The sequence below is a fragment of the Hipposideros armiger genome, unplaced genomic scaffold, assembly GCF_001890085.2.
Source record: "Hipposideros armiger isolate ML-2016 unplaced genomic scaffold, ASM189008v1 scaffold_480, whole genome shotgun sequence".
In the NCBI taxonomy this organism is placed as follows: domain Eukaryota; kingdom Metazoa; phylum Chordata; class Mammalia; order Chiroptera; family Hipposideridae; genus Hipposideros; species Hipposideros armiger.
Window position 1 is genome coordinate 465,786 of NW_017731830.1, and position 27,416 is coordinate 493,201.

Below are 27,416 nucleotides of genomic sequence, written 5' to 3' on the forward strand. Positions count from 1 at the left end.
ATCTGACCTGGGAGAGCGGGAAGCTCTTGTCTTCACAGCCTCACTGAGATACGATTCACCCACTGAAAGTGCACAACTCAATGGTCAGCAATATTCACAGAAGTGTGCAGTCATCGCCACAATCAACTTTAGAACATTTTCATCACCCCAAAAAGGGACTCTGTCCCCATGGGAGCTGAGTCACTTTCATGGTCCAAGTCCAGAGGGGTGTTTTCTCAAAGTGTGGTCCTAGGACCACCGACACCGGAACTGAGGAGGGAGCTGGGAGAAGTCCCCAAACACCCGGATTTTAACAAGTAGCCCTAATTCCCGCGGACATTTCACTCTGCTGGGAGCCAGCCTGTCCTGTGTCTGGACCTTGTCCCAGCCTGCCAAGGCCGATGGGCGCCCCAGAACACTACGCGGAAACTAAAATACCTAAGACGACAAAGGAAACCAATGATCCTAAAATAGATATAAAAATATTTTTCCAATGTATTTGTTATATTGTAAGCTATTGTTCCTCAGTGAATACGTTTAAAAACAGACCTAAAGATGGGCCTCGTAACTACTGTGCTTTTGAAGGAAGGAAGCACATAAACAAGTCCTCTGAAATAGTTTTCACACCCGAAATGTGATACGAACATACTGTTGTGGCTACTGGTGACAGAGTCCCAGCTACCGCGGCTGCCACGGACTCGCTGCCTGTAATTCATGATGGAGCGAAAGGCACATGTCACTGAGGTTTGTAAGAACAAAGATGTCATTTCTTTTCTCCTCGAAATTCACGGCCGCCCTGCCCGATCCCCAGGGCGTAGCTGGATACTGGGTTCAGAGCCCCGGCCAGGGTGAGGGCCCTCGTGCTGGTCCTGGTGGGCCCTGACTCCCTCCAGCCCACGCCTGACTGCTCACCCCTTACGTCCCACAGGAAACCCCAGCAATGTCCCCTTGGACCTCCCATCTCTCGTTTCCAGTACTTGCCATCAGGAGAGGGTCACCCTCGCCTTTTATTCTGTACTAACCAAATCTGCACATGCGCGCACGTAATTATCACGGCAGCACTGACATGTAGGTACTGTCAATACTTCCATTGTACGGATGCGGAAACCACAACCCAGGGATGGGGGCGGGCTGGGTTCCATAACTGCCCAAGGCTGCAGGGGAAGGGAGAAGACGGGCTCGGATTTTGCCCTCGGCATCTTGGTGCCGATGCCTGAGCCCCCGTAACCACGAAGCGACACCCCCGACCATACAGACAGCCTCAACGACGACACGCAGGGCACAGGGTGAACGGAAGTCACACTGAGACATTCAGCTCTAACCCCGTCACCAACATCACCCTTGCACTTTCGGGGCTCAGGATACATACAAAGCAGGTCAAAGAAAGACGTCACCCACAGCCCTCTTGGGGAGACATACCGGGACTATTAACAAAGTAGAGAAGAAATTGCAGAGGAATTCCAGAAGGAATGAGTCCGACGGCCGCATCTTCCCATCGATACTTATCATCTTCGGAACTTCCGGAATGAGGCCAATGGCGGCTTTGAAAAAGGCGTCCGCTGCAAGACAGGGGAAAAGTCCACGTGTGAGAACGGAGAAATTCAGGGGCTGCTTTCTTGTTCACACGTGAGGCTGGAGGCTGGTCCTGAGAGTTACGCGACGTCAGGCCACGCTGACAGCAGGCCCTGAAAAGGCTTTCTGCGAACTGTAACTGAAGCGGAGGGCCATTCCGGTGACATTCCGTTGAGAGGGCACTGCTGTTGCCTCCCATCTCATCCTCTTTTCCTCCTTCCTCCTTTGAGCAGGTCAGCTCAGAGAACCTCAAGTCGGCTTTAGGCGATTAAGTGAAAAAAGCGAGAGGTAAAATTTTACAGAAAACATAGAAATCGCAGTTGCCTGGGCTGAGGGCTCAATGTGGATCCGTTCATTGAACCCTCCCGTGGGTCACGTGAGGAAAAAGTGCAAAAGTGCTGTCATCGGGCCCACTCAACAGATGGGAAATACAGTGCAGAACCGGGGGGAGTGGGGGTGGAAGTGGGGGGAGAGGAAGAAAGAGGGGGGGGGTTCCAGCACTGGTGGCAGGGACCGGGGCTCAAACCCTGGTCTGCCTGCATCTGTTCTACTGCACACCATAATTGTTAAAGGAATAACAACCGGATGTCTGAAGGACTGCGAACACTCACACACATTGAGAGAGATTTAGAGACTTCTGATAGTAATAGTTCCTGAGAATCACCCCAGAAATGAAGATATTTTTAAAAATATGAAGTCTGTAAAACAAGAAAACTTCGAAGGGTGAAAGGAAGGGCAGGGGGAGAGAGAGAGAAAAAGAGAGAGAGAGGTGAGAGGGAGAGGGAAAGTTATTTCTAGAACTGCCAAGGTATTAACAGCGAGAAAACATCTCAAGGTCAAAACACTGACCCGACAAATGGAATTTTCAACTACCGGTAAGATCATGTATGTTTACACGGTCCAAATATACTTCCAGTCGGACACGATTTCCAGAGATGCCAAGGGAACATGGCACACAGCACCCTGAACAAAACCGAGCCCCCCCACTGTCCAGCACCGCAGGGGGCAAACGTGACACCAAAGTCAACATAACAGACACCATTCTGCACCCCCCCACACACACACACACACTTAACATGTTTTGGCATTTATTCCATCACTGCACATAAAGCACATCTTTGTTTTTTATAGCTACAAAGTGGAATCTGGTCCATTTGCTTTTTCTTCCAAATTTGTGTGTGTGTTTGGGGGAGGACAGGAGTGGGGGAGAGGTGTAAAATACACAGAACATAAAATTTACCGTCTTAACCATCTGGTCCATTTGTTTTTTAAACAAGCCTCTCTAGTGAATTTTATAATTCAACAGGCTCAGAAAAAACTGTTTTAAATCCTTCAGATAAATGCAGAGTGTGACTTTGCAGCAGCGAACGGAGCGCTCTGAAAGATTTAACCTGGGGACGTTCAGTCAGGAGCAAATGGAAAGGGGCGGCCAACAGTGTTAGTCCGCCAGGGCAGGCTGCCTCGTCATGTCACATGCACAGTGAGTAAGGCCACTGTGATGGCAGTGACAATGCCAGGGACAGGGCTGCTGGTCACAGTTATCACAGAAATTGTGATCGTTCCCTGAGATTTTAGGCTCTCCTGTTTCCCACCCTGGGCAGTTTCAAAGGGTCCACAGAACACCCAGAGAGCATGACATTCCAGAACCTTCTGCAGGGACATGGAGAAGTCAAACCCACCCCAAACCAAACACAAAGCCACGAAAATGACAGAATAGCCATCCAAATATACGTCACTAGAAACCCTGGGAGGAGATGGGATGTGAATGGAAGCTGAAAATACAGGCTCAGTTGAAGATACTGGGTAAACTTTTGGATGGTCCACGCTGTCTGGCTACCAAAAATCACAGACAACTGTTCTCTCTGGATGAAGGCGTCTTTCTCTCAGCTCTAAGCCCAACTGGAGCAAGACTGAAAACAACCCTACAAGGGACTAGTTAAAGAAACTTGCACGGACATGCCATGGAAGTGACGTGACTCACAAATAAGGAACAGTCACGTGCCACATAGGACATTTCGGTCAATGACAGACCACTGAGATGAAGGTGGTCCCGTAAGATTATAACGGAAATGAAAGATTTCTGTCACCTGGTTGATGGCGCAGCCCTCGTAATCTGGTAACACAACATGTTACAACCGTCTGTAGTATTCAGTCGGTAACACGCTGTGCAAGCTCGTAGCCCAGGTGTACAGTAGGCTGTACCGTCCGGGTTTGTGTAAGTGCCTCTGGGATGTTTGCACAACGTCGAGATGGCCTGATGATGCATGAACGTATCCCCGTCATTAAGCGACACATGACTGTACATCTCTATGTTCTGATGTCTAAAGATGTCTTGGACATACAAAATACAAAAAGTTGTACAGTTGTGTCCAGCGTGATCCTATCTTTGAGAGGAAAAAGTAGCGTTTATACTGATGTAGAAGCCTAGAGCAGTGAGGCAGGGCAGAGCCAAGCTGCTGGTGTGATGCAGGGCTGGGGGCTGAGGGTAAAGGAAACAGGGGTCTTTCCGCACTCCTACGCTACGGGTTTGGAATTATAATTTAAACTTCCAAAAAAATTTTTTTAGCAAAGGCAAGGAAAGTATAATTTTCCATCATGGAGATGCGGAAAGTGAGGCAGGAAGGTGGACAGGCCGAGGGTCTGAGGGCCTTTCTGAGAACCCCGTTCCTTCTTTCCCAGAGCAGGCAACTGGGGAAGGAGAAGGGAGGGGCCGCCCAGTGCTGCCGTTCTAAGGGACGGCCACCAGCCTGTTAGGGCAAGGAGTGACACTGAGGGCGGCGCAGACCTTCCAGGGCTTGGGGTGCTGCCCTGTGCCCCACAGCCAAGGTACCCAGAAGGTTCCTCTCTGATGAGCTGCTCCAGCAGTGAGTCATACTGCAGAGTTCAAGCTCGCTAGACACCCCCACTTCCATGGGTTCTTCTCAAGGCTTTGCAACGTCCCAGCCTGAGCCCGGAGGCCTTGTCCAGCTCCTGTAGGTAACTCGGGGGGCTGCGGCCTCCCGCGGCGCCCACCTGAGGGGCCCCACCGCCGTCTTGTGTACGGAGGCTCTGCACACAACAGCGTGAACAAAAGGGCTCCATGTTACAGGAGGCGAAAATGGCAGTCAGCTGGACAACTGTCGGGAAGCTTCAAAATGCTTGGAATTAAGATGAAGGTTCCTCATTGTCTGTAAGAGCCAAACACTGGAAAGGTCCAAATATTTTTCAATAGGAGTTTGGGGGGGTGAAATGAAGGGGGCGGGGAATAATTTACAACACTTTGAACAACAACAACAACAAAAAAAAAACAAAACAACAGAACGCTTAACAGCCATTACAAAGAGTGGGGTGCTTCCGTAGTACGTATTGACACGGACGAGTGGGAGGAGGTGGGTGGGAAGAAAGTCCTAGATTTACTGATAAGTGAAAAAAGCAAATTGAGGAACATTGTGAAAGACAGGATCTCATTTCTATGGGGGGGTGGGGGGGACGGGGTGTACAGATAGGGAGGGAAGGAGGGCAGAAGGGAGGCAAAGAATGTATAAGGATGAGTATTTTTTAATGGCTATATAGAAGAAAAAAATCAAGAAATATATCTAAACTGTGAACAGTGGGGTTTTTTTTGGTTTTTGGGGGGTTTTTTTGGAGGGGAGGAGATAGAAGATTGCTGGAGACTCTGGGGGCTTTTGAAACAAGGTCTTCATTACTGTACTGTTGGAATTTTTTCAAATAAGTACGCACTATTTTTATAATAAAGATCATTAAGGGTGACGGGTTAGCTCGGTTGGTGAGAGCGTGGTGCTGATAACACCAAGGTTGCCGGTTCGATCCCCACATGGGCCACTGTGAGCTGCACCCTCCTTAAAAGAGTCAACTATGCCACTGTAGCAGGAAAGCAAAGCAATTAGGGCCATGGGTGTTCCCCAATAAAATACTTGAAAAAAACTCATTAAAATGTAAAATACTGTACAGGTTGTCTGTTTTTCAACAGAATGCAGGACAGTTGCCCCAAACACCCTCCATACATGATGAACCCAGATTTAACTGTGACCTACAGAGTGAGTCCATCCTTTTGTGTCCTTGTCGTGGTGGATGGATACGGAACATGATTCAGTTCATGAATCATAAGAGAGTCACGAAGCAATAAAGCAGACCACCTTCACAAATGGTCTTTTGGTTTTTAAAATAATGCATTCAGGTCAGTGCTAATGAAAATCTTTACTACTTGTCAGAGTCATAAACTCCCCGGGTGAAACAAGACCACAGAAGTAATTCACCCCCAGACTGACCTTCAGCTATCACACGCCTTCCTGGGCCACTCAGGTGGACAGCTCCCAGTCCAGGAGCTCTATGAAGATGAACCGCAATTTCTTATGACGAGATGTCGCAAAGGGCTGAAAGAGCCCCGTCCCTCGAAGATACTTTATTAAACAGGGTTCTGGCTGGAAGAATTTGTCACTCTCTCATGTTCCGCCAACCCATTGCTAAATATCTTTACCATCTCTGGGTAAGTTTAGGTTGGAGTGACGATGTCCACATAATGGAAACGAGTGTATAAAATGCAACATCGGGACATGGCCGACTGTCTCAGCTTTGTGTTATGGATTAAACATCTGTGTCCCCCACCCCCAAATTCATATGTGGAAACCCTACCCCTCACAGTGATATTTGGAGGTATTTGGAGGTGCGGCCTTTGGGGGGGTGATGAGGGTGGGGCTCTCATGGATGGGATGAGTGCCCCAAGAAGAGACCCCAGAGAGCTTGCTCACCCCACCCGCCATGTGAGGACACGGCGGGAAGACAGTTCTATGGACTGGGGAGACCCCCCGACCAGGCACTGAGCTTAATCTTGGACTTCCAGCTTCCAGAACTGTGAGCCACAAATGCTGTTGGCTAAGCCCCCCAGTCTGTATATTTTTGTTACAGCAGCCTGAATGGGCCGGAGCAGCCTGCGGTCAAGAGGTGCAGTCCCCAAGGGACCGGGGTGCCTTTGGGTAAAGCTTCATAGTCCAAATAGCCAAGTTACTATCTGCGAGCAAGTTATCCATAGAGACTGAATACTATTTATTACTAAAGTGTGTTGTTGTGCTGAAGCTTGTTATTGTAGCAGTTAGGTTTGTGCATTTAAGGGCAGCTATTTTGATAGGTAAAGAGAGCAACACTTAAAGACATATGAATGTGTAGGGACAATCAAATACCTAATTCATTACTGTTTCATTGCTATCAGTGACAGCTCAATCTAACCTTGATTTTGCCACCTGGTCTATGCAGAAGCTTGTCGCCCACTTTCCCATGAAAACACGCAGGATCCATCCACCTTAGGGATTATGCCTGAATCACCCAGGGCTCTCATGAGCCAAGCACGCTCAGCCCACGTGTTACTGCAGGAGTGACACAGCTTTCTGCCCTCCCGGCAGTAGCTCACGGAGGTGTGAAGGCCTCTCTGTGGTCACTAGGCTTGGCTTCCCCTAAGCAGAAAGGATCAGGGATTCCTTATCTTAAATCTAGTTCTCTGTTTCCTAAATAACTTCATCTAATGTCTTCAGTAATTGGCCTCTAGCAACTGCACAGGCACCCAGGGTTAGAAATAAAATTGTTTTGTGGGTCAGAGGAACTAAGCCAACCAGAGAAGCACAGCGGCTGGGAGAGCACCTGCAGTCAGGTCAGGGTGCTCCTGGGCAAGTCATGTAGATAGGGAAACTGAGGCACAAAAAGGCCGACTTGTGCCAGGGCATCCAGCTCATCAGTGGCAGAGTCAGGACTGGGGACATGAAAGCCACCGTTAGTCGGGGCCTCATCTCACTACACACCCACACACGCGGCGGGACCTCACCCCTCCAAGCTTCCCTCAGGCCATCTCCTCTAGCTAGAACGGGACGCCCACTGTCCCTTCTCCCCACCCCACATCCTGATACCCGTATGTTCTTTTAAGGCCCACCTGTAGAACGCCCTCCTTTCTCAGGTGAGCAGCTAAAGAGGATGGAACGAACATAAAAATACGGGGCAAGAGAACCTATTCTTGGCGTGGCCTGAGGATAATCTTCCAGAAGGAACCACTGACAAGCAAGGGCAAGACGTTATCTGGTGCAGTGGCTGAAGGAGAGATAGGCAGGCATCTCCCGGCCACCTCTGGGCGAGAAGCCACTGATTGAAAAGTCCTTTGTTTTTCCTAAATCCTCGGGGGCAGTGGATGACTGTGGACTAAATCCCACCCGGCCCACGTTCCATGCTGCACTAACGCGTCCAAAGGACCAGAACGGGGTGGGCCTCCCCTGTAATAAGCCTTCGTCAGCATTCCTTGAAGGGAGGTCAACGGGAGTTTACTTGTTGGGCTGGACTGAGCCCTGGTAAGGTAAAACCTGATTAAGAATTTACAAAGGGGACCTGGATCAGGGGGCCCGAGAAAAGAACTCGGGTGGGGTGGGGGTAGGGGAGTTTCGTAACCAGCTGACAGGGAGGGTGTTTAGGGAGGCGAACAAAAGCGGCCCATTTCCATGAGCTTCACTTCATTTATATTTAGCCTTCTCATCCTCAGTCCTTGAATGTATTATTTATTTTGGCCAGCGAATGCTGCGTATGGCTTTCAGAACAACAGCAGGCTTTTAAGGTTTAGCACTCCAGTGTTTACAGACTCAAGGAAAAATCGCCAGATAAATTATTAAACATGGAGGGGACGCCACCTTCCAGCTCCCTGCAGCAGCTTCAAGTGAGGGGGGCGGGGGAGGAGTCCACAGCTGAGGCGGAGTCCGGGGCGTTCTTACACGGCTAATCTCAGTGTGGACGGAGGGCAATACAGGGCAGCACGACGGGAACAGCCATCCACAGCCCTCCTCCAACAACTCCCGGGAGCAGAAAATCTTTGGGGGGGTGGTAGGGGGGGGTCTGGTCATAGTAAACTTGCCTGGGATCCACAACACTTGCCATCAGGGTTCTGAGTTTATAAAGTTGGGAGGAGAAAGAGCTAGGCCTCTGGGGTCCCCACGTGTGGGGCATCGAGGTGACACCAAACTCAGGCCTTCCCACAGGGTCCTGGGCTCCTGAACTTTCTGAGAGGGAACCAGTTTACAAGGCTTAACATTTCTCACATCCAAACTAATCGAATTAATTAATCTAACCTTCGTTTTGCACATCATCAGGTTTTTGGTGGCAGCTGTTAATTTGCATTTTTACTCTGTTTCTTACTAACCCGTTGCCCTTACCAAAACGCACACGGGGAGAGAGTTCCACGTTTACCGGCAAATTATGAGGGCACGTGCCCGCCTGCTCTCGTGGGACTTGCAGTCCTGCTGGGGAGGGGGTGTCCAGACAAAGAGTAAATGAACACATAACATGAACAGTAAGAAAACGTCAGATCATGGGACATGCAACGACCATCACGAGGAGGCTGGCACAGAGCAGCATTTTCCTCTCCTACCTGGTGATTTTTAAAAAATGCAAATATCTAGGGAAAGATCATTCTAGAAAGAGGGGAGAGCCAGCGCAAAGGCTCTGATTGGAAGGCAGCTTACTATGTTCAAAGGACAGAAAAAGCTGGCAAGGTTACAGTGTGGTATGAGGTGCGGACAGACGGCGGGCGGCCCAGACCACGGGGCCACTTACAGGCACGGCATCTGGATCCGGTTCCATTCCGAATGCACTGGGAAGACCCGAGCACCCCGGAGTCGAAAGCAAAACCAAGCCGCGTTTGAAAAGGTTCTTGGATAGTGATCATGTTTGAAGACTTTGGTGGCCCAGAACTGTCCCAGATGAATCAGATCGGGACACCAGACCTGTTGGGCCAAAGGCTAAAGAACGGGGAAGGACCGCTCTCCAACCAACGCAGTGCCCACCCAAACCCACGGCGGCGAGTGGCGAGTGGCTCCCCTGGCACAAACTGTGACGTCAGGTGGGAGACGGGAGCGGGGGGCGGGGGCAAACAACCAGCGAAAGCACCAGTCCATCTCACACAGCGCTGGAGAAACCCCCACATTATTTGCTGAAGCTTCCTGGCTGTTTGCATGGTTCACACCGTCTGTCAGGCTGGTGACAGGACATGGCCTTGGGTTAGATCAGGGACCGAGCGCTGGCTCAGTGACCCTGAGCAAGCTCCCCTAGCCATTCCTTCCTCAGTCTTCTCACCTGGGAAATGGGGCACCAACCACAGGGCTCGCCTCACGTGGCTGCTGGGAGGATGAAATGAGGCGACATGTGCGAAGGGCTCGCCACGTAACAAATGCTCCTCCATCAATGGCGCCAGGATTTCTTTCAGTCCTTATGCTAAGGCCTGATGGACAGGTACCTTGCTGCCGAGCAGCCAGGGCTCTGCCTGCACACACCTGGCCCACACTGTCCCAGGAGATGATGGGGGCATCACCCTGCCACATACGCTGTGACCCTCTGCCTAAGGGCGTTCTCTGGGCTCAAGGGGACTGGGGTGCGGATGGGAGTACAGGGAAAGAAACCCCTCAGGTGGGGTAACACCCAGGCCACTAGACCCCCCTCCCAGGGGTCCCCAGCCACCCACAGCAGTCATCTACCCGCCACCGGCATGCCCTCTGCTGGCTTCCTTCCCTTCCCCGTCTTCCCTCCCCATCCCCCACCCGACACGGGCAGGATCACCTCCCCTAGAAGCCGCTCATACACATCCCTGCCTCCGGGAAGCTTCTGTGCCGAGTACAGACATGGGTCTGGAGCAGAATTTTCATCCCTGACAGCAAGCTGTGGACAGGACTCATTCTATATTTACTAGACTCTACTCATGTGCCTCTGGGTTTCAAATAAACAAACATCAGCAACAACAAAATAAACATGGACCTGCCGTGCTGAAGCAGTCCTGACTTCTCAGCTTCTCTGGGCCCACGCAGCCCGGGATGTCTGAGGTTTAAGCAGGTCCTTATGGGAAAACAGCCCTGCCCTGCAGTCTGACTATCAATGTGTGCTTCCTACTAAAGAAACATTTAAAACTTGTTTATTGGTAACTTTTTCTTTCATCCTTAAGGAATCTTTTTTCTCTCGCTCCACACACACACACACACACACACACACACACACACACACACACACACCCCACTCACACGCACATTCCTCCGCCCCGTCGATGCCCCAGGCAGACACTGACAGGCTTACCTTGGGAGAGGCACTGGTTGGCCAAAGCCACCTGGCCGGAATGCAGGTAGAGGTTGAGGCGGGCAAAGATGCCCACCAGGGAAGGGATGGTGATGAAGCAGTAGGCGACACAGGCCTGGGAGAAAGGGGACAGAGGACACGGTTACGTCGGCAACGCTACCACATGGCTTAGGACTCCTGTTTTCACCCATCATGTATTTTTCATGCAAAAACACTTAAAATAATCACCCCATCTTAGCCCGTTTTCCCCTCTTGCCTCTGCTGTGCCTGTCGCTTGGGGAGGGGACTGGGGCAAGTGAGGGGAGTAATGGTGTATGAATTATAAACCCTCGCCCACCACTGAAGGAAATAAACAGACAACACCTAACACTGAGAAGGTAAAAGGCAGCCGTTTAAACCAATTACTTTAAAAAAATTGAGGAAATCAGAAGGAGCTGCTAAGAAGAGCCTGAGGTTGACTGAGGAGAGAGGTAGGAGGTGAGAAGTGCCTCTGATGCACTGTAGTCTGTTTGCTAGGATTTCATTTTTGAAAACGTGGATAAGTAATACTTTGATAAAATTCTGAGCAGCATACTCAAGCAGCTGCCATTTTTTTCCAAAGCTGGGAACTCACCAAGAGGGAAAAACAGGTATCAGGCCTCCCGGATGCAGGCACAGCTCCAGAAATAACTGAGCTGGCCCCCAAAACCCAAATCCACCCCTCCACCGCCTCCCCACAATGCGTGTCAAAATTCAGACTCCTTTGATCGTTTCTTTTGAAAACATTAAGAAAGTTGGTTAGCCTAGATATGCAAGGAAAAATTAATCTGGAAAATCAATACAAAAGCACCCTTATCGTGACACATGTGTCTTTTTCTGGGAAAAGCAAATTAGGAACTCACAAACAAAACCACTGGAGTTCAAAGTCCGCGAGTCTTATCTTTAGAACATACCCGGACAAACGCAGCCGTCTTTCTGGAATGGTTCCCTTTCATTACTTTTCTTGTTTCCATTGCCAGCCGGTTCACATTCTAGATTGGTTAATAAGTAAAAACAGAAAGGGGAATGAAATGATGGCCGATTCACGTCTTTCACAGAGATACGGACGTTCGCTGCATACAGGTCAAGGAGAACAAGCTAAGCAGGACCGCAGCTCTCAGCACCGAGCCCTGAGAAGAGGCCATCAGGCCTGAGCCTAGCCGGGCTTGAGCCAACATCTCCAACAGGGTAGAACGACAGGCACTTACTGAGTTAGTCAGGCCTGTCAACCGGCATTATAAATGACCATCTTCTGGTTTCATGAATAGCTAGGGTTCACTGACTCCACTTCCAGAAACCCCACACACTAAGTAAGCTTAAGATCTTAGACGTCTTGTGAGAAACCTCCAAATCTGAGCATCAACCATACAATTCAGCTGTGCCAAACTCACAGCAACCGTAAGCAAGGTAGTAATAACAGCCCCGTCGTCACTCCCAGCATGCCAGGGGCCGTTCTAAGAGCTGCACATTCATTGGCCCATTCAATCCTCACGGCCTCCGAGGTGGGTGCTATTATCCCCAGTCTTACAGATGGAGTCTCTACATGTAGGTCTTAAGTTTAGCAACGCTATATAACCTGCTAACCAGCAAACAAATATATAAAAAAGCTGGTCTCCTTGAATTTACATGAAGCAACTAAAGATGCCTTAGGGTATCTTTCCACAGACATGAAAAGCCGGCATCTGTGGTTCCCAAACCGTGTACTGTGACAGGACAGAGTGCTGGGCAAACTCTCAGGGGCATCACCTTTTTTTTTTTTTTTTAAGGAAAACGCTGCAGTGCTTAATCGGTGGGCACCAGCGAAGTACTGGTGTGAGCAGCTCACAGCATCCACACAGGAATACATCACAGTCCTCGCAGCGATGTCATTTCGGTGACTACTGTGACAAAAAGCGAGCACTGTGCCAAATCCAATGTGGAAAAAAAATCAGCGTGGGACAGAAAACAAGGGGAGTGGTGTCTAGTCTGACTCCAACGTTTGAGAAGTGCCGTGCGGTGCCCAAAAGGGGCACACATTTCATTAGTAAGCCATTAGGGTTATTTAAGAATGAAATAAAAACATATTATTTTCCTTTCAATTTACGTCTATGACTGTTTCAAAGGGCTATCACGTTGCTAGGGCATAAAGACTTAAGCTGTTTGAGCCTAACTTCTTGATAAACAGAACCGTATTTATTTCTTTTGGCGTGGAGACACCGCGAAAAATTACTGAAAGGCAGCTCAACCCACAGAAGGTGGGACCCTGGTTACGCAACGAGGGGACTCCAAGTTAGTATTTCTGTAACTAAATAATCAGTGCAACTCACTCAACTCCTTGCTGTTGGCATGCGGGAATGAAAACATGCACATTCAGAGAAAAAGAAGCCAATGAAAAACCATCCAAAGACTTCAAAGCAAAGTTGTAGATTTTATGGACCTTTGAGAAAACACCTTTTAGCCCTTGGGAACGGGAGCAACGTGGGATCAGGAGAATCCTGGATTAAAATCGGTGTGTGGTATATAGATAAACATACGCTCAGTAAATACTTATGAAGGGAACAAATGAATGAAAGAAACGCCTTACGTGAATCAACTGCACAAGAACAGGTTCCAGATTGCAAAACATTGACCTGGCCTCGACGTAAAAACTTAGCTGTTGTTCAAAATCGCGGCCGAAGGAAACCTGGAATCAAGGAGAGAGAGGGTTTTTCCTAAGCTTCAAGGGGGAAGGGAAGGCGCTCTGATGAGAAGTCACCGAAGATCCCCCAGCTGTGAATGGGTGGGAATGTCACAGTTACACAAGCAGACACATACGCTCACTGCAGTACGCCCTAACCAGACTTGACGTGACTTCGCCCAGCGCAGAGCTGAGATATGACTGTTGCCCCTCATCGTAAGGACACGGGCACTGGAAGTGAACATAAAGAGGCCAAAGGGTATAAATAAAAGAATCTCAAAATACAAACAGGATTTTCCAGGCTAGAAGGAGACTACTGGGAAGGGAGGGGCTGGCATTCTGTCAGCTGTGGCCTCTTCACAGAATATAAATGTGGCTCCTGGGAGACGCTTGTTAGAGGGGTTTCCCTAAGAAGGGCCACCCCTTTCTGCTTCCTGATGTAGATTCCAACCTCAGCAGCTTACTGGTGGCTGCGGGAGCCAAAGATGGAAGTTTCTCCCTCTTCTCCTATTTCTTCAAGTGTATGGACAGCTGGTTGGTAGGATAAGCTGAGCTGCTCCAGCAGTCACTTCTGTCTAGAGGTTTAACATGCTCGTTCCATTACAGCGATCGGGTTTCAAATCTTATTTCCTCATATTCTCTTCCATTACAGCTCAGTGGCTTTCGGACAAAGCCATAAAAGGACAAATGCTGCATGATCTACATATAAACCAAGGGCGCAGGAGAGAGGCACCATGGAAAAGCCACAGGTACATTTCCTAAAGAGGGAATTTTCAGGCTAATATGGACTTTTCATCAGAATTGGTATTTTACCCACAAAGCTAGTTGGATAGTTAAAACGACCCCTGTGGCTGAACCGGTCACATTTCCAAGGTTATTTTCAAAATAATCGAGTTATTTTCATCTCGGTCAGCTTCTGTCTTGACCTGTCTATTAAAACAGGACACTGGGGGCAGCTGGCATCTAGCTTTGTGAACCAAGAAGGAAGGCAGAGGTTGTTCTGGCGAGGCTGGGCTGGTGGCTGGACCCCTCCCGCGCTGCGTGTCCTTCAGTGCCTCCGTGGGCTCTGCCCTCCGTCCCCTCCAAGGGGCTGGCTCTGTGACGTGCTGACAAGCAGAACGCAGCTGAACAAGGCACCAGTCGCTGTGACTTCTGAACCGCAGCCTCAAAAAAGGCCCTGCAGGTTATCCCTGCCCTCACCATGTAGGAGAGCTCAGACAGGCGACAGGAACACGGGAACAGTGGAGAGATGTCACACGGATGAAAAAACGAGACAGCCCAGTCAACACCCAGCACCAGTGCCCCAGGCACATGGGCAAGGCCATCCTGAATTCTCCAGCCCCAATCCTGCCACACGGAGCAGCCTGGTTCCCCAGCCAACCCACAGAATTGTAAGAATTAATAGCCACTAAGTTTGGGAGGATTGGTTACGCAGCAATAGCTAACTAAGAAAGGCAGGGTGGTGGATCCCGGCATTTTGCACACAGCCTCATTCTCACCATCATCGCAAGAGCAGCACATCGGGTGTGTCAGGAAGCCCCTCCTCCCCACTCCTGGACCACATGGCCCAGGTGTCCAGATGTGCATGTGTCCCCCTGTCTGGCAAGCAATCGGGGTGTTCGCTCTCCCTCACATCAGCCATTTGTTCGGGGCTGGGCGGGTGACCCAAATTAACCCAAAGGAACTCCATCCCAGGAATTCTGTTGGAGCCCTTCCCGATGGGCTGCAGAGCTGGAAGGAAACGAAACCTGGAGGTCTCGTGTGGGGTGAGACTGCCGGGGAAGGCGCCAAGAGAGCAGAGCCACGAGCCAAAGACACACGGGCGGCAGGCCCTGATGACGACACCACGGAGACCCCGAGTCCAGCTGCTCCTCAGGAAGGTTCCACCCCTGGGCTTTCTGTCTCATGAGTCAGTAACTCTCCCCTCCCACCCCGCTTTTTATTTTTTCCTTAAGCCAGTTTGTCTTGGCTCCCTCTGGCCCCAGGGGAGTATTGGCTAATGTCAGATGTTTTCTAATTTCATCTTGTCTCGATAAAAATGAAAAGCACTAGGGAACATAATGTTAACTGCCTTCACCAGAGGAAAGACAAACAATTACATCACATTTCCAAGAGCAATGAAACAAACGCCTTCCTCAATACTCACCATTCTTATAAACCCATTAATCAAATATGCCAGCATTCTTTTCTCATCCTCGAGAGTGAGTGCACTAAAATCAATAAATGGTACATAATTAACAATGAGGTAACAAATGAGTCTCTAAAGGAAAAAATATGTAAGAACAAAGCAATTTAACAAGTAAGCACATTTTGCATTTTCTAGATTAAAAAAAAACAAAACAACCACCTCCCAACAGGCTGTGTTTCTTGTGATAAAAATATGTCATTTGACAATTTAAATGTGTTTCACATCTCTCAAAGATGCTGTTCTCAAGATATGATTATTAATGGCAAAAGAGAAAGTAACTTTGTCTTCTTTGGAATTTGGGCCGAAAGGTCTCACGTCGAATGTTGTATTTCAGAGAACTTTTGTTCAACATAAAAAATCGCAATCTGGCAGCAAAGCTGAAAAGAATTGTACAGGGAACACCCACATAAACCAACCACGAAGAGCCTACCAATATCATTTTATAAAATTTGCTTTATCACATAACTATCTATTCCCCTCTCCATATATCAGGCCATCGTATTTGGGGGACGCACGTTAAAGTCAATCACAGACCTCGGTCGCTTCTCTTTGACAGAAAATTTACAATTACAGATAGGAAAATGTCAAGGCTTCATGGTTTTTATTATACATGTGAAGGCCTATAAATAGATCCCCAAGTTTATTTTGAAAAGTTTTAAGAGTCCAGAGAAAACAGGAACCAAGGTTTTTGTTTGTTGGTTTGTTCTAGGGGAAAATAAATATTGGCAGAGACTTTACACCACCCTCCAGTATGCTATGTCTCCTTCATGCTTTGAGACTACATAATCCAGCCACCTTTGCAGCTAGGGATGGTCACATGACCGTTCTGACCAATGGGATGTGAATGTGTTTTGTTCCCCAAAAGAAAGCTTACTGCCCACAGGCTGCAACGTGGACATGGTCAAGGTAAGCTGGCTTCCACCAGGAAGACACGGACAACACCCCAGAGGGATGGCAGAGCAACAAACCAGCCAAGAACCTGGGTTCCTGGATTATTCTAAAGCAGAGCTACCCTTTCTCTACCTTCTGGCCTCACACTTTTACAAGGGAGAAATAAACCTATTTTATTCAGGCCAAAACCCAATAACCTACTAATACAAGTGCCCTGCTGGACGTTTTCTGTGCCTTCATTGTTATTTCGTCCAACTAAAACCTATTTGTCATGAAAAGTCTTCATGTTTTGATTTTTATAACTACCCATGAAGTGGAACACAGAAAGTAATAAAATAAAGATTCTAAAACTCAGAGGGGAAAAAAAAAAAAAGAAATACAGCTCATCTTGTTGATGGTCAAGTCACTAAAACAATTTTCGCAAATGCTTGTAACATTTTCCAGTGAATCAAGCTGCTATGTTTAAAATTCTTTGGGGACTAAAATTTCAACCACAAATAAGCAAGAATTGCCTTAAGCATCATCAAATGGAAACGTGGGGCGGGGGGAATAGGCTAGAGAACAAAGGAGTGACGATATGGCCTTGACCCAAAGATACGGCCAGTGGATAGGTCTGGGCCTCATGTATACGGAACAAATGAAGTCCTTCACGTAAAGCACATGAGCAGTTGCACTTGACTTTCAAATAATTGGCTAATAAGGAGAAAAAAACGTAAAGGTTGTGCTACTAGATGAGTGAATCATTAGTCCACTATCTGCTGCTTCTCTCAGAAATCTCTTGGAGACATGGAGATTGAGTTCCCTGGGATGAAACCGGCCTTTTTCTCCCAATAGAAATCCCTGTGTAAAAACACCTGCCATCTCATTTTCTCACAAAGGTTAGCCTCAGCCTCCCTCCTCTCCTGCACGGGAATGTCCCTGTTAGCAAGAATCTTAATAGCTCCCATAAAATAATATTATTCTCAGTGGCAGCCTAAAGCAGTAATTCCCTCATGTGCTATGAGGGAATTAATCTCTGAGGTGGTACTAGACCCAATCCGCGCGTTACGTGTCAGCCTGAAGCGTGGCTTACTTCACAGAGTCGTGCATGGTCTTGCAAACGTGCAAAAGGGCGTTCAGAATGACGGGGTCCTTGGTGGGTTCTTGCTGATGCCTAGGAGATATTTAAAGATAATGGGAGGAGCTATGTCTGCTGAGAACAAAAGCATGGATTTCATTCTTGTCTACTGTACATATTTCAGAAGCAATCAGTGACCTGGCTGCAATGACCTTAGCCCAGTTTTCCACTAATGGGCAAAGTTCTGGTTATCTCTTAATTCTTCTTTCCATAACAAGTTTGTTTTTCTACACATAATATAACTTCTTGACACTGCAAAATCCTGGCAGAACTGCTCCATGTCCTAAAATAGGCAAAGGGCAAGCCCATTTTCTTACCGAGTTTCTAGAACCTTCTACAGTTGTTCATAATCTGTCTACAACTGTGTCAAGTGCCAGGCACAATTATTCATTGGGGTTTTCGAATAATATAAAAAAGGACAAGCTCCTCATAGAAACCTTTATGTAAGTAAAGTAGGTGTGTTTGTTACAAGCATATGGAATTAATCTTTTAGGAAGACAATACAAGCAGTTTAAAACACATATTCAGGCAACATCTAACTCAATTTCCCAAACTGTGGTTGAGTTCCATCTTAACATTATTTTTCTTTTACCGTAGCTACATACTTAATACTTAGAGTGGCTTTAACTTTTAACTTAACCTTGTCGTAAAACACAATATACACGAAATCACTGACTAGTTATATATTATCTAAGAAACTTTAGAATAATTAGAAATACACCACTTTTAAAATAAACATAAAAATCTCTCCTCGGTGGACTACCTACAATTATTTCAGTGGCACCAGCTGTAAGCCATTTGGGGAAACAAATTTAATGACATAAAAGGAGGTAAATTTGAAAACTGATCACAAACCTACATACACACTGAAGGAGGAAGTTTCTAGCGTTGGTACCTTGATGAGCATGGCTTTATCTTATAAAATGTTTCTCACTAAGTAGTTTACCAATAGACTGTTCCTTCCAAAAACACCCTAAGCGTTGGCCGGGCTCTTGTCAATACTTATGACTCTGTCTTCTTAAGCACTAATTGTAAACTTTTTATCAGGACTGCTCCTGCTGTGCGGTTTTCCTTTTATGTTATTTTAGGTATGACATACGTACACCTGACTGGGCCTCAGAGGGTGCAGACCGATGTCTTATCAACAGGTTTCAAAGGTGTCGCGCATCGAAACTTCCGATTATGATGTGTTACACTTACTTGATAAAAACTTCCATGATGCATTTGCAAACCTCCACCCGCACGCTCTCTTTTTGGAACATGTCCAGAAATGGCAGAAATTTTTCCTAAAAAAAAAAAATAGCACTCTATGCAATTTATACAAGCGTTTGGAAGGAATTTGTGGGTCATTTTTTCTTTGAAGGTCTAAACAGAGGAAGGAAGGAGAAGGGCCCTGAGGTTTGTAACACGAGTGACGTGTGCCCGGGATGAGGGCTGGCAAACCATCTAGGCGCCATTTAGAGGACCCTAAGCTCTTCTGGGTACAACATGAAACGCCAACTTCAGTCTTTTGATGATGGTACTGACGAGCAGAGGAAGGAGCAGACTGGCCTCTGCCTCTTGCCTCTACATCTAGTGACTGTGTGACCTTAAGCAGATTACTCCGCCTCTTCCAGGATCAGTTTCCTCATCTATAAAGTGGGAATAATAACTCCTCGCACGTCCCAGCGGTGGGGTGAAAACGACAGGAGGCAATGCTTGGAAAGTTCTAGCTCAGTGCTTGGAGCGTGGCACATGTCCAATAAATAACAGCCTCTATTTTGAAATCAACAAGAAGCCAGAAACGTACAATCCTGTGAATGTATGTAAATGGAAAGCGGAAGAAAGAAGGGTGCCAGGGAAGAGGGAGGCTGAGGGAAGGAAAGAGAACGTCGCAGTGCGTAGAATCACCTAGATATGTACTTGCCCGGGGCACTGCTGCAAACTCGAAGGGGTGTCGCAGGATTTTTCAAGTTTTTGAGGAACACATAATCAGCCTTAACTCTGTCAGACACCGAGAAAACGCTTAGCTCGATGTATGCCATAGTTTCAACATTAGACTGGGTGAAAAAAAGCAAGTATCATGTGAAGATGAGGAAGAGTTAGAAATAAGGAAGCAGGTGCCCAAGTCTGAGCAGCCATGTGGTGCCCGACTGGCACACTCATCCCATTAGCAAGCAATGAATGAGCTAAAGATAATATTTTTCTTTTAGTCTGTGTATTTTTTCAAACGCTGATGAAGTTATAACATAAATACTTAAGTTGTTGAGATCCCTCTACTTTATAAAAAAAACCATTAAGTATTTCTTTTGGCATTGGGCACCATGAAAACATTATTGAGACACCAAGGGGACCTCTGACTCAGATACAAACTTCCACAGATAATTAAGGAATGTCACTTACCACCGAGAAAAGAACTGAGAAATCGTGCAAGTGGGTGATCACTTTCTTAATTATTGACTGAAGCTGCAAAACAAAATAAAAGGCACATCTTACTTAAGAAAAACTTGGATTTTTTTTTTTTTTAAACGCAACCCTTTAATAATTTGCAATCGCAATCACAGTAATGGAATCCTGGACTGCTCAAGGAACAGAGAAATATGGTTTGGCCCTATCTCAGTCTCAGTTTGCCCAATTTATTCTGTAATCTTGGGGATACAATTTCTCAGCTTCCACTGCACTGTCTATAAAGTGGAGAGCAAAGCACCCAGCGCACTGTAGGATTAAATGGTGCAGGTACGCAGTGCCTGCCCTTCAAAGCCCTCCAGTAAAGTCAGCCATGCATGTTCAAGGAAGGAGCCAACACTTTCTATAAAGGGCCATACAGCCATGACAACTACTCAGCTCTGCTACTGCAGCTGGAAAGCAGCCCAAGACAGCACGCAGACACGTGGGCATGGCTGGGTTCCAATAAAACTTTATTCACAGAAATAGGCAATGGGCTACCCGTGGTCAAGGGGCCCTAGTATTCAGACCTCTGTTCTAGCACCTCGTGACTGGGTTTCCTGGCTCCTTCGGTGGACATGCACTGGGCCGAGTGTGCCCGTCAGTCAGAGGCGACATCACTACCCGAGGACGGTGGCACATCTGGGAGGCCGGCCCCCGATGCCCAGCACTGATGTCCACCAGCCCTCACCCTGAGACCCACACAGTCCCTCTGACAGGACCTCGGCACCAGAGAACGAGGGAACTGCTTTTTCTAAATAAAATATAAACCCCTGCCCCAGGTTACTGTTACGAAGAGAAAACGTACTGACAAGTACTTTGTTTACACTAAAAATAGAGCTGTTTAAATCCTTTGCAAAAGAAACCACTCTAAAAACAGAATATTAAAAGGTACGAACCTGTTTCATAATTAAGTAGCTCAATAGATCAGTCAAGCAAAAGATTAATAAAAAACTTAAAAACTTCATGACAAGCAACGCTTCAAGGAAGGGCATTATAACACACAGCAATACATACACATAGTGCATTTCCTTATTTAAAAGGGTAGGCTTTTCTCCATCAACATTTTACGATAAAAATGCAGAAACAAAGATAATTCAAAGAATATATAACAAATGCCCATTTACTTACTACTTAAACTCTACAATGACTACCATTTTGCTGTATTCACTTTATCTCCTCCCCTATCCAGCCAATGGCAGAATTTGTCGACACACAAACACACAATCCACACACATTTAACTTTTTATTTGGAAATAATTTCAAACTTGCAGAAAAGTTGAAAGAACAGTACAGAAAACCCCCATCATATTGTCTTCACCCAAATTCACCCACTTTGAAAATTCTGCCATATTTGTTTTATCGTTCTCTTTCCGTAAGTCACATTTTTTTCTTAATCCATTTGACCGCAGACTGCATGTATCATGGCCCTTACCCTTAATGCTTCATTTGCATTTCCTAAGAATACCCGTGTGGGAGTGAGCAGTGCAAACCTGTTACCTGAGGGTAGGAGTCCTCAAATGCGCGGTCTGGAGTCATGTGCTTGATGACGTCAGCCAGAACGGTATTCACCTCTCGTTTCTACATGGGGAAAATCAAGAAAACCTGTATTAGACACAAAATGGTAGTTGTCGACCGTTTTTCAGGGGTAAAGGACTAACATTTTCAGAATACAGCACACACCTTCCAGAAAATCATTTCAAAAATTCTGCTGGAAATACTATAAGGGGGGGAAAAAAAAATCCCACCTATACCATGGCCCTAAAGCTGTTTACACCAAGTCAGGACAGAAACACCATTCTCGAAGGTTCAGGGTCTTCACACGGCTCCTACTTCTCCTGATAAAACCGGCCACACCATTTTCTGCCTGCCTGTCCCAGGCCCTCCCCAGCGAGGCATTCTGGGAAGAGCATAGACTTGCCCCCTAATACCAGGTGACCCAATGCCCACTTCACTTCTGTTGTCTGCATCGGGGTCAGCCAATCACAGCCCAGATCCAACGTAATACCTGTTTCTCTATGGCCCGCGAGCTAGAAATGGTTTTTACACTCCAATCAAAAGAAGAAATAGCATTTTGTAACGGGCACTGGAGATGCCAACTTCAGTGTGCATGAACAGAGTTTACGAGCACGGAGCCGTGCTCACTCGTGTGTTGTCTGTGGCTGCTCTCGGACTGCAATGGCAGAGTCAGATACTTGTGATAGAGATCGGATGGTCCACAAAGCCTCAACTATTTACTCTCTGGCCTTCTTTAGAAAGTGTGCTGGCCTCTAGTCTATGTGATGTGAACCCTCCTGGCCAGGCTGCTCTGAGGCTGTGTAGCTTACAGGGAACGTGCCTGGCCCATGAGACATGTTCTCTAAATAGATGCCATTATGTTTACTTTCTCATTGAATGTTCATGACACTCCCCAGCATGGACAGCATTATTCCCATTCTACAGATGGGGACATGGAGGCTCAGAGAAGTTAAGTGACTTAGCCGGGGTCACACAGCAAAAAAAAATCTGAAAACGGCCCTAAAAGAAACCAAAGTTCCTTGGAGAAAAAGCTGATTCCAAATCTGGGGTAAGAAATACACAAAGGAGGCTGGACCATCTTAGAAAGCAAGGAAGGCATCCAAGACCACAGGCTGTATGTATGAGGACCCTGGAGTCAGCCGGGACAACAGAGCATCAGTACGAAGAATATAATTCAAATATGTTTAAGTCCATGAGTTCCTAAAGACACACCAACAGTAACTACAACTCACCAGTCATGTTTGGGGATGCTGAGGGATTAAATCCTTATTCTGAAAGCTACTATTGAGTTGTCGGAAAAGTCATGACGCATTTTTGCAATGAAAAACAAACAAAAAAAGTCATGACTTTTCCGACAACCCATTTAATGGCAGGGAGGAAGATGAGCATCAATACTACATTTTCTGTACAAACTGTACCCAACGGAATACCCAACGAGAGGAATTTCTCCTTATACAAGTTTCCCAGGCAACAAAGAAGAAATGGTAGTAACTCAATACCGCCATTTTGTGACCTCTGATAAACTCTGAGATGCCAAGAGCTTCACGGGCTGCTCCCGTCATAGAGACAAGCAGATCCCGTGAACGGCCCTGGAGAAGCACCACAGCACCACCCACGGGTCCAAAACGGCAGATTGGAAGTGGATTAAATCTCTAGAACCGACTGCCAACTTATAGGAAATACTGAAGGCAGAGGAACATGGCTAACGCCACCACAGGGAAATACCTGGCCAATCCAGACGGAAACTCCACGGGACAAAGGACCCATTTCTTTAACATATAAATTATAGGGAAAAAGAAAGGAAGGGAGGGAGGAAGGGAGGAAGAGAAAACTTACAGAGCAAAAGAATCCTAAGAAATCTCACAAGGTGGGGACCTTATTTTAATCCTGATTGAACAAATAAACTGTAAAAAACTTATGAGACAGTTGGGGAAATCTGAAATCCGAACATTGACTAATTTTTAATGACGTGAAAGCATTAATTCTTTTATTGGGTTGTCAGAAGAGTCCATGACATATTTTTTCTGTTTTTCATTGCAAAAATGCGTCATGACTTTTCCGACAACCCAATAGTTAGGATAACGTATTGGGCTTGTATTTCAAAAAAGGGAATTCTTATATTTTACAGATATGTGCTAAATGCGAACAGATTTTCATCAAATATGTCGTCTTAGATTTGCTTCAAAATAATCCAGGGGTTAAGGAGAAGAGGTAAGGACGTAAATGAAACAAGACTGGTCTTAAGTGGATCATTTCTGGGTGAGAAGTACAAAAGAGACCCTATGTTTGAAATTTCCTGAATAAAACATAAAACAAAAATTGGACAAAAGAAACAAAAGCAACAGATTGACATTTATACAATGATCAAAATGAGGCAAAACCAATTTCGGAGTTACAGGCCAGGGTGGTGGTTACCTCCAACTCCGCGCCAAAGGCAGGGGCAGGGGGTGGGTGGGGGGTACTTCCTACATCCTATTTTCTGATCTGGACCATGGCTTCCTGGGCGTACTTTGAGAAGAGTTATCAGGCAGCAGACTTACGATGTACGTGCTTTTCTGCATGCTTGCTACACTGCCATTTTTTAAAGTTGGTTAAAATAAACAACTCTCGCAATCGGATTTGAACCCACTTCTATACTTGCCTCTAAAGGCTCTCTGCTCTTTGACAAGCCCAGTATTTCCCAAACTGGGGTTCTGGTCGGGGCCTTGGGAAGGAAGGGTTTTTGTGTGCTTAGAAGATAATGTCATGCAAGTTTGGGGAACGCTACTTACTAGACACCCACGAAAGTCACAGTGCACTTCAGCATCTAAGCGTCTAACGTCTCTCCTAGTGAAAAACACTGCTTCCCCTTTGCAAGGGCAGCATTTCCCAAATTCACATGGGAAGCATGGAACCCTTCTGTGAGAGCACACATATTAACACTACAGCCTAAAGGCTGCACTTTTATGAATGAAGACCAATTGCCACTATACAATGCCAACACCAGACTCAGTCACTATGACAAACACGAAAAAAAAAAAATAGAATGCTTTCAAAAATAAATACCACAGCCACATGTACCGTGAAATGTCTGCAGGTGTACTCCACCCACACTTCGGCACAGTTAATGTAGTCCTGCAAAGAAAAAGCAAAAGTGGCTTTACAGTAAGAACACCACGGTCGACCTTATGGCACAAGCTCATCCTGCACAAATCCCTATGAGGGCTGTGACAGCTGAAGAGTTGAGAAGCGGTAGGAATTTCAAGAGCGTTCATCTACAGAAACCTCGCCCACAGATGTATTTTTACTCTAAGAGGTGAGCTACAGAAAAATATAAGTTGCTTACACTAGGGAGACTTTCATTTCAGAATCGCTACCTGGGACGAGACATAAGTCTGGAAAGCTCTACCAGGCTTAGAGAATGGGGGGCTCAAAGGGCAGGGGGGGTGGTTAACAGTGGGGTGTCCTCACCGCACCTCAGCAGCTCTGGTTGAAGATTCTAGCTGTGCTGAAAATGTGATTTTTTGCATGTTCTGAGGCAAAAAAAAAAAAAAAAAAAGGCTTCCTGCCTTTAAAAAATAAACCACTTGTCCCATAGAGGAGATGTGTATACGCTGGGAAAAGGTGAAGAAAGCACACACGTTTTAGGTAAGGAATCGCGTGCTAGATTCGAGTAGGAAGGCGGCCCATGGAGAAACAATGAGATGGCTACGGAAATGACAATGACCAACTCAGTAAGGCTGCCTGCCCAGGGAAACACTGAAATGGGGGAAAAAGGTGGGGGGGGGGCAAGGAAAAATATAGTCTGCAAGTATACCTCTTCTGTTCTGACATGTTAGGGGGAAGAAAAGAAACGAGGGAGGGGAAAAACGGTTATCTCATTCGCACAAGAAAAACCAGGAATATTCTTCGGTCTAGCTGGAATGCTAAGAAGGTAAACTTAATGAGGACAGCTCCCTCACTCACTGTCTTCCCATCCTGTGAGGAGGGAAAACCGTTCACACGGGTTTTGATGCCAGGTTGCCTTGACACACTGGGGTACAGGCTCCATAAATCCGAGATTTTTTTATTTAGGTATCCTAAATAAGCAGCTTTTGTTAGCCAATCAGAGTTCGGTTCAACAGAGAATTTCAATAGCTGGAGCTGAGCGAGGATTCTGCTAAACCTAACCTTGGTGCACAGCTTTGTGACTGTTTCTAAATTACTCCACTGTTCTCAGTATGCTCTTGTAAACGTGGGGATTCGCAAGGGGTTTACCACTGAGCTCGTTTTAATAGTTCCCCCTTGAGAAATGCGATTTCCCTCTATCAAACGCTACATATCCATGTTCAGTTATTCGCTGTGTTATGGACTGAATGCTTGTGGCCCCGAAACCATCTACGTTGAGATCCTAGCCCCCAGTTGAGCTCAGGTCAGAATGGTCACCCACCTGTGGATTCTTCAATTTCGTGATAACTTTCCAAGCTTCATTGAGAATCTGAAGTCGATCACCCTCGGGAGGATCAGCCAAGGCCAAGTTCAGCCCCAGGGAGCGAAAAAGGAGATGCTAAGAAAAATACCAAACCATGACGATAGTGGAGATTTTAAATCAGGGCAACTTCAGGCTTCAGGTCATAACATTTAGCTCGCCTCGGGGCTAGTCCTCCATCGCCCCTATCTCAAGTCCTACCACAGACGGACACACGTTAGACAGAGAAGCACAGAATAAAGAGCTGGCTCCACGTGTGGTCTAAGTTGTGGGACCCATGCTTTGCATAAATAACAAGCGAAGATGTATTCTTAAAGATGTGAAGGCACAGTCTTTCCTAAATATGTCACAGTGAGCTAATGCCATGAATTTGGGGCTCACGGGGCGTGACTAGCAGCAATTACATGTGCACAACAATTCCAGTCTCCAGCTCAGCTTCCACCATGTTCTTCAGTAACTGAACCTTTGCTCGTTGTCCTGGGGGCCCAAGCGGCCAGGACCCTGGACGCTCGCCCTCGAGAGCTATGGGGAAACGCTACCCATTTGTTCTCCCGCATGCGGAGCATGAAGCCCAGAGCGTACCTTGGGGAATCCGGACTCATCGCACTCTTTAATCATGCCAATAAAATCCATGGACCTTGTGGCAATGAATTCGGCCCGGAAAGCTGACATCACGGAATTCAATAGCAAGGCACTGCAAGACACACACACGCCCCATGTCAACAGGGTGCCCCCTTAAGAAAGTCCCTTTAATTTAATTAGGATGTATGTCACCAGGAAGGATGACTAACAGTCCTTTCATGGTAAGGTTAAAAAAAACTAGACAAAAAGGCAACCTCTAGAGACTAACATAGTGTTTTGTGCACACTGCGAACTTGAAAAATGTTAAATTGACTGGATAGATGGATGGATGGATGGATGGATGGTGGATGGATGATGGATGGATGGATGGATAGATGGATGGATGGATGAGGGATGGATGGATGATGAATGGATGAATGGGCAGATGATGGATGGATGATGGATGGATGGATGGATGGATGATGGATGGATGAATGGGTGGATGATGGATGGATGATGGATGGATGGATGGATGGATGGATGGGTGGATGGATGGATGATAGATGGATGAATGGATGGGTGGATGAATGGATGGATGATGGACGAATGGATGGATGATGGACAGATGGATGGATCAATAGATGAACAGGTAAATAAGCAAGCAATCAAATCCATTTAAACAGTAGCAAATTGAGCCTTCAATAGGCTGCTGCACTAATAAAACTAAACATTCAGTAGCAATATTGATCCAGGCTGCAAATAAATATCCATCCATCTCTCTTATGAAAAGCATGACTCTAGGACCTAAGGACACTGTGATTCAGGGACATCTACATCCAAAAGAAGAGACAGGAAGATGGAGTTCATCCTAACCCTACTGCTTGTCACAGCCCTCTGGGGAAAGAACTATTATTAGACCCATCTTACAGGCACAGAAAGGTCAAGCAAGTAACACAGTTCA

At 46.7% G+C, this 27,416-nt stretch overlaps 1 protein-coding gene across 1 annotated transcript in view; it reads right to left on the reverse strand.

Annotated features, from left to right (window-relative positions):
• VPS35L (VPS35 endosomal protein sorting factor like) overlaps window positions 1-27,416 on the reverse strand; it is a 103,581-nt gene that overhangs the window by 15,774 nt on the left and 60,391 nt on the right. Inside the window, exons 15-26 of the mRNA XM_019666883.1 lie at window positions 26,477-26,588; window positions 25,856-25,972; window positions 24,508-24,561; window positions 21,430-21,510; window positions 19,888-19,950; window positions 18,706-18,791; window positions 17,461-17,541; window positions 15,456-15,519; window positions 13,217-13,315; window positions 11,568-11,645; window positions 10,636-10,750; window positions 1,399-1,538 (exon numbers count right to left, since the gene is read on the reverse strand). Coding sequence (XP_019522428.1) covers window positions 1,399-1,538; window positions 10,636-10,750; window positions 11,568-11,645; window positions 13,217-13,315; window positions 15,456-15,519; window positions 17,461-17,541; window positions 18,706-18,791; window positions 19,888-19,950; window positions 21,430-21,510; window positions 24,508-24,561; window positions 25,856-25,972; window positions 26,477-26,588 — 1,090 coding nt within the window. The remainder of the gene's footprint in view (window positions 1-1,398; window positions 1,539-10,635; window positions 10,751-11,567; window positions 11,646-13,216; window positions 13,316-15,455; window positions 15,520-17,460; window positions 17,542-18,705; window positions 18,792-19,887; window positions 19,951-21,429; window positions 21,511-24,507; window positions 24,562-25,855; window positions 25,973-26,476; window positions 26,589-27,416) is intronic.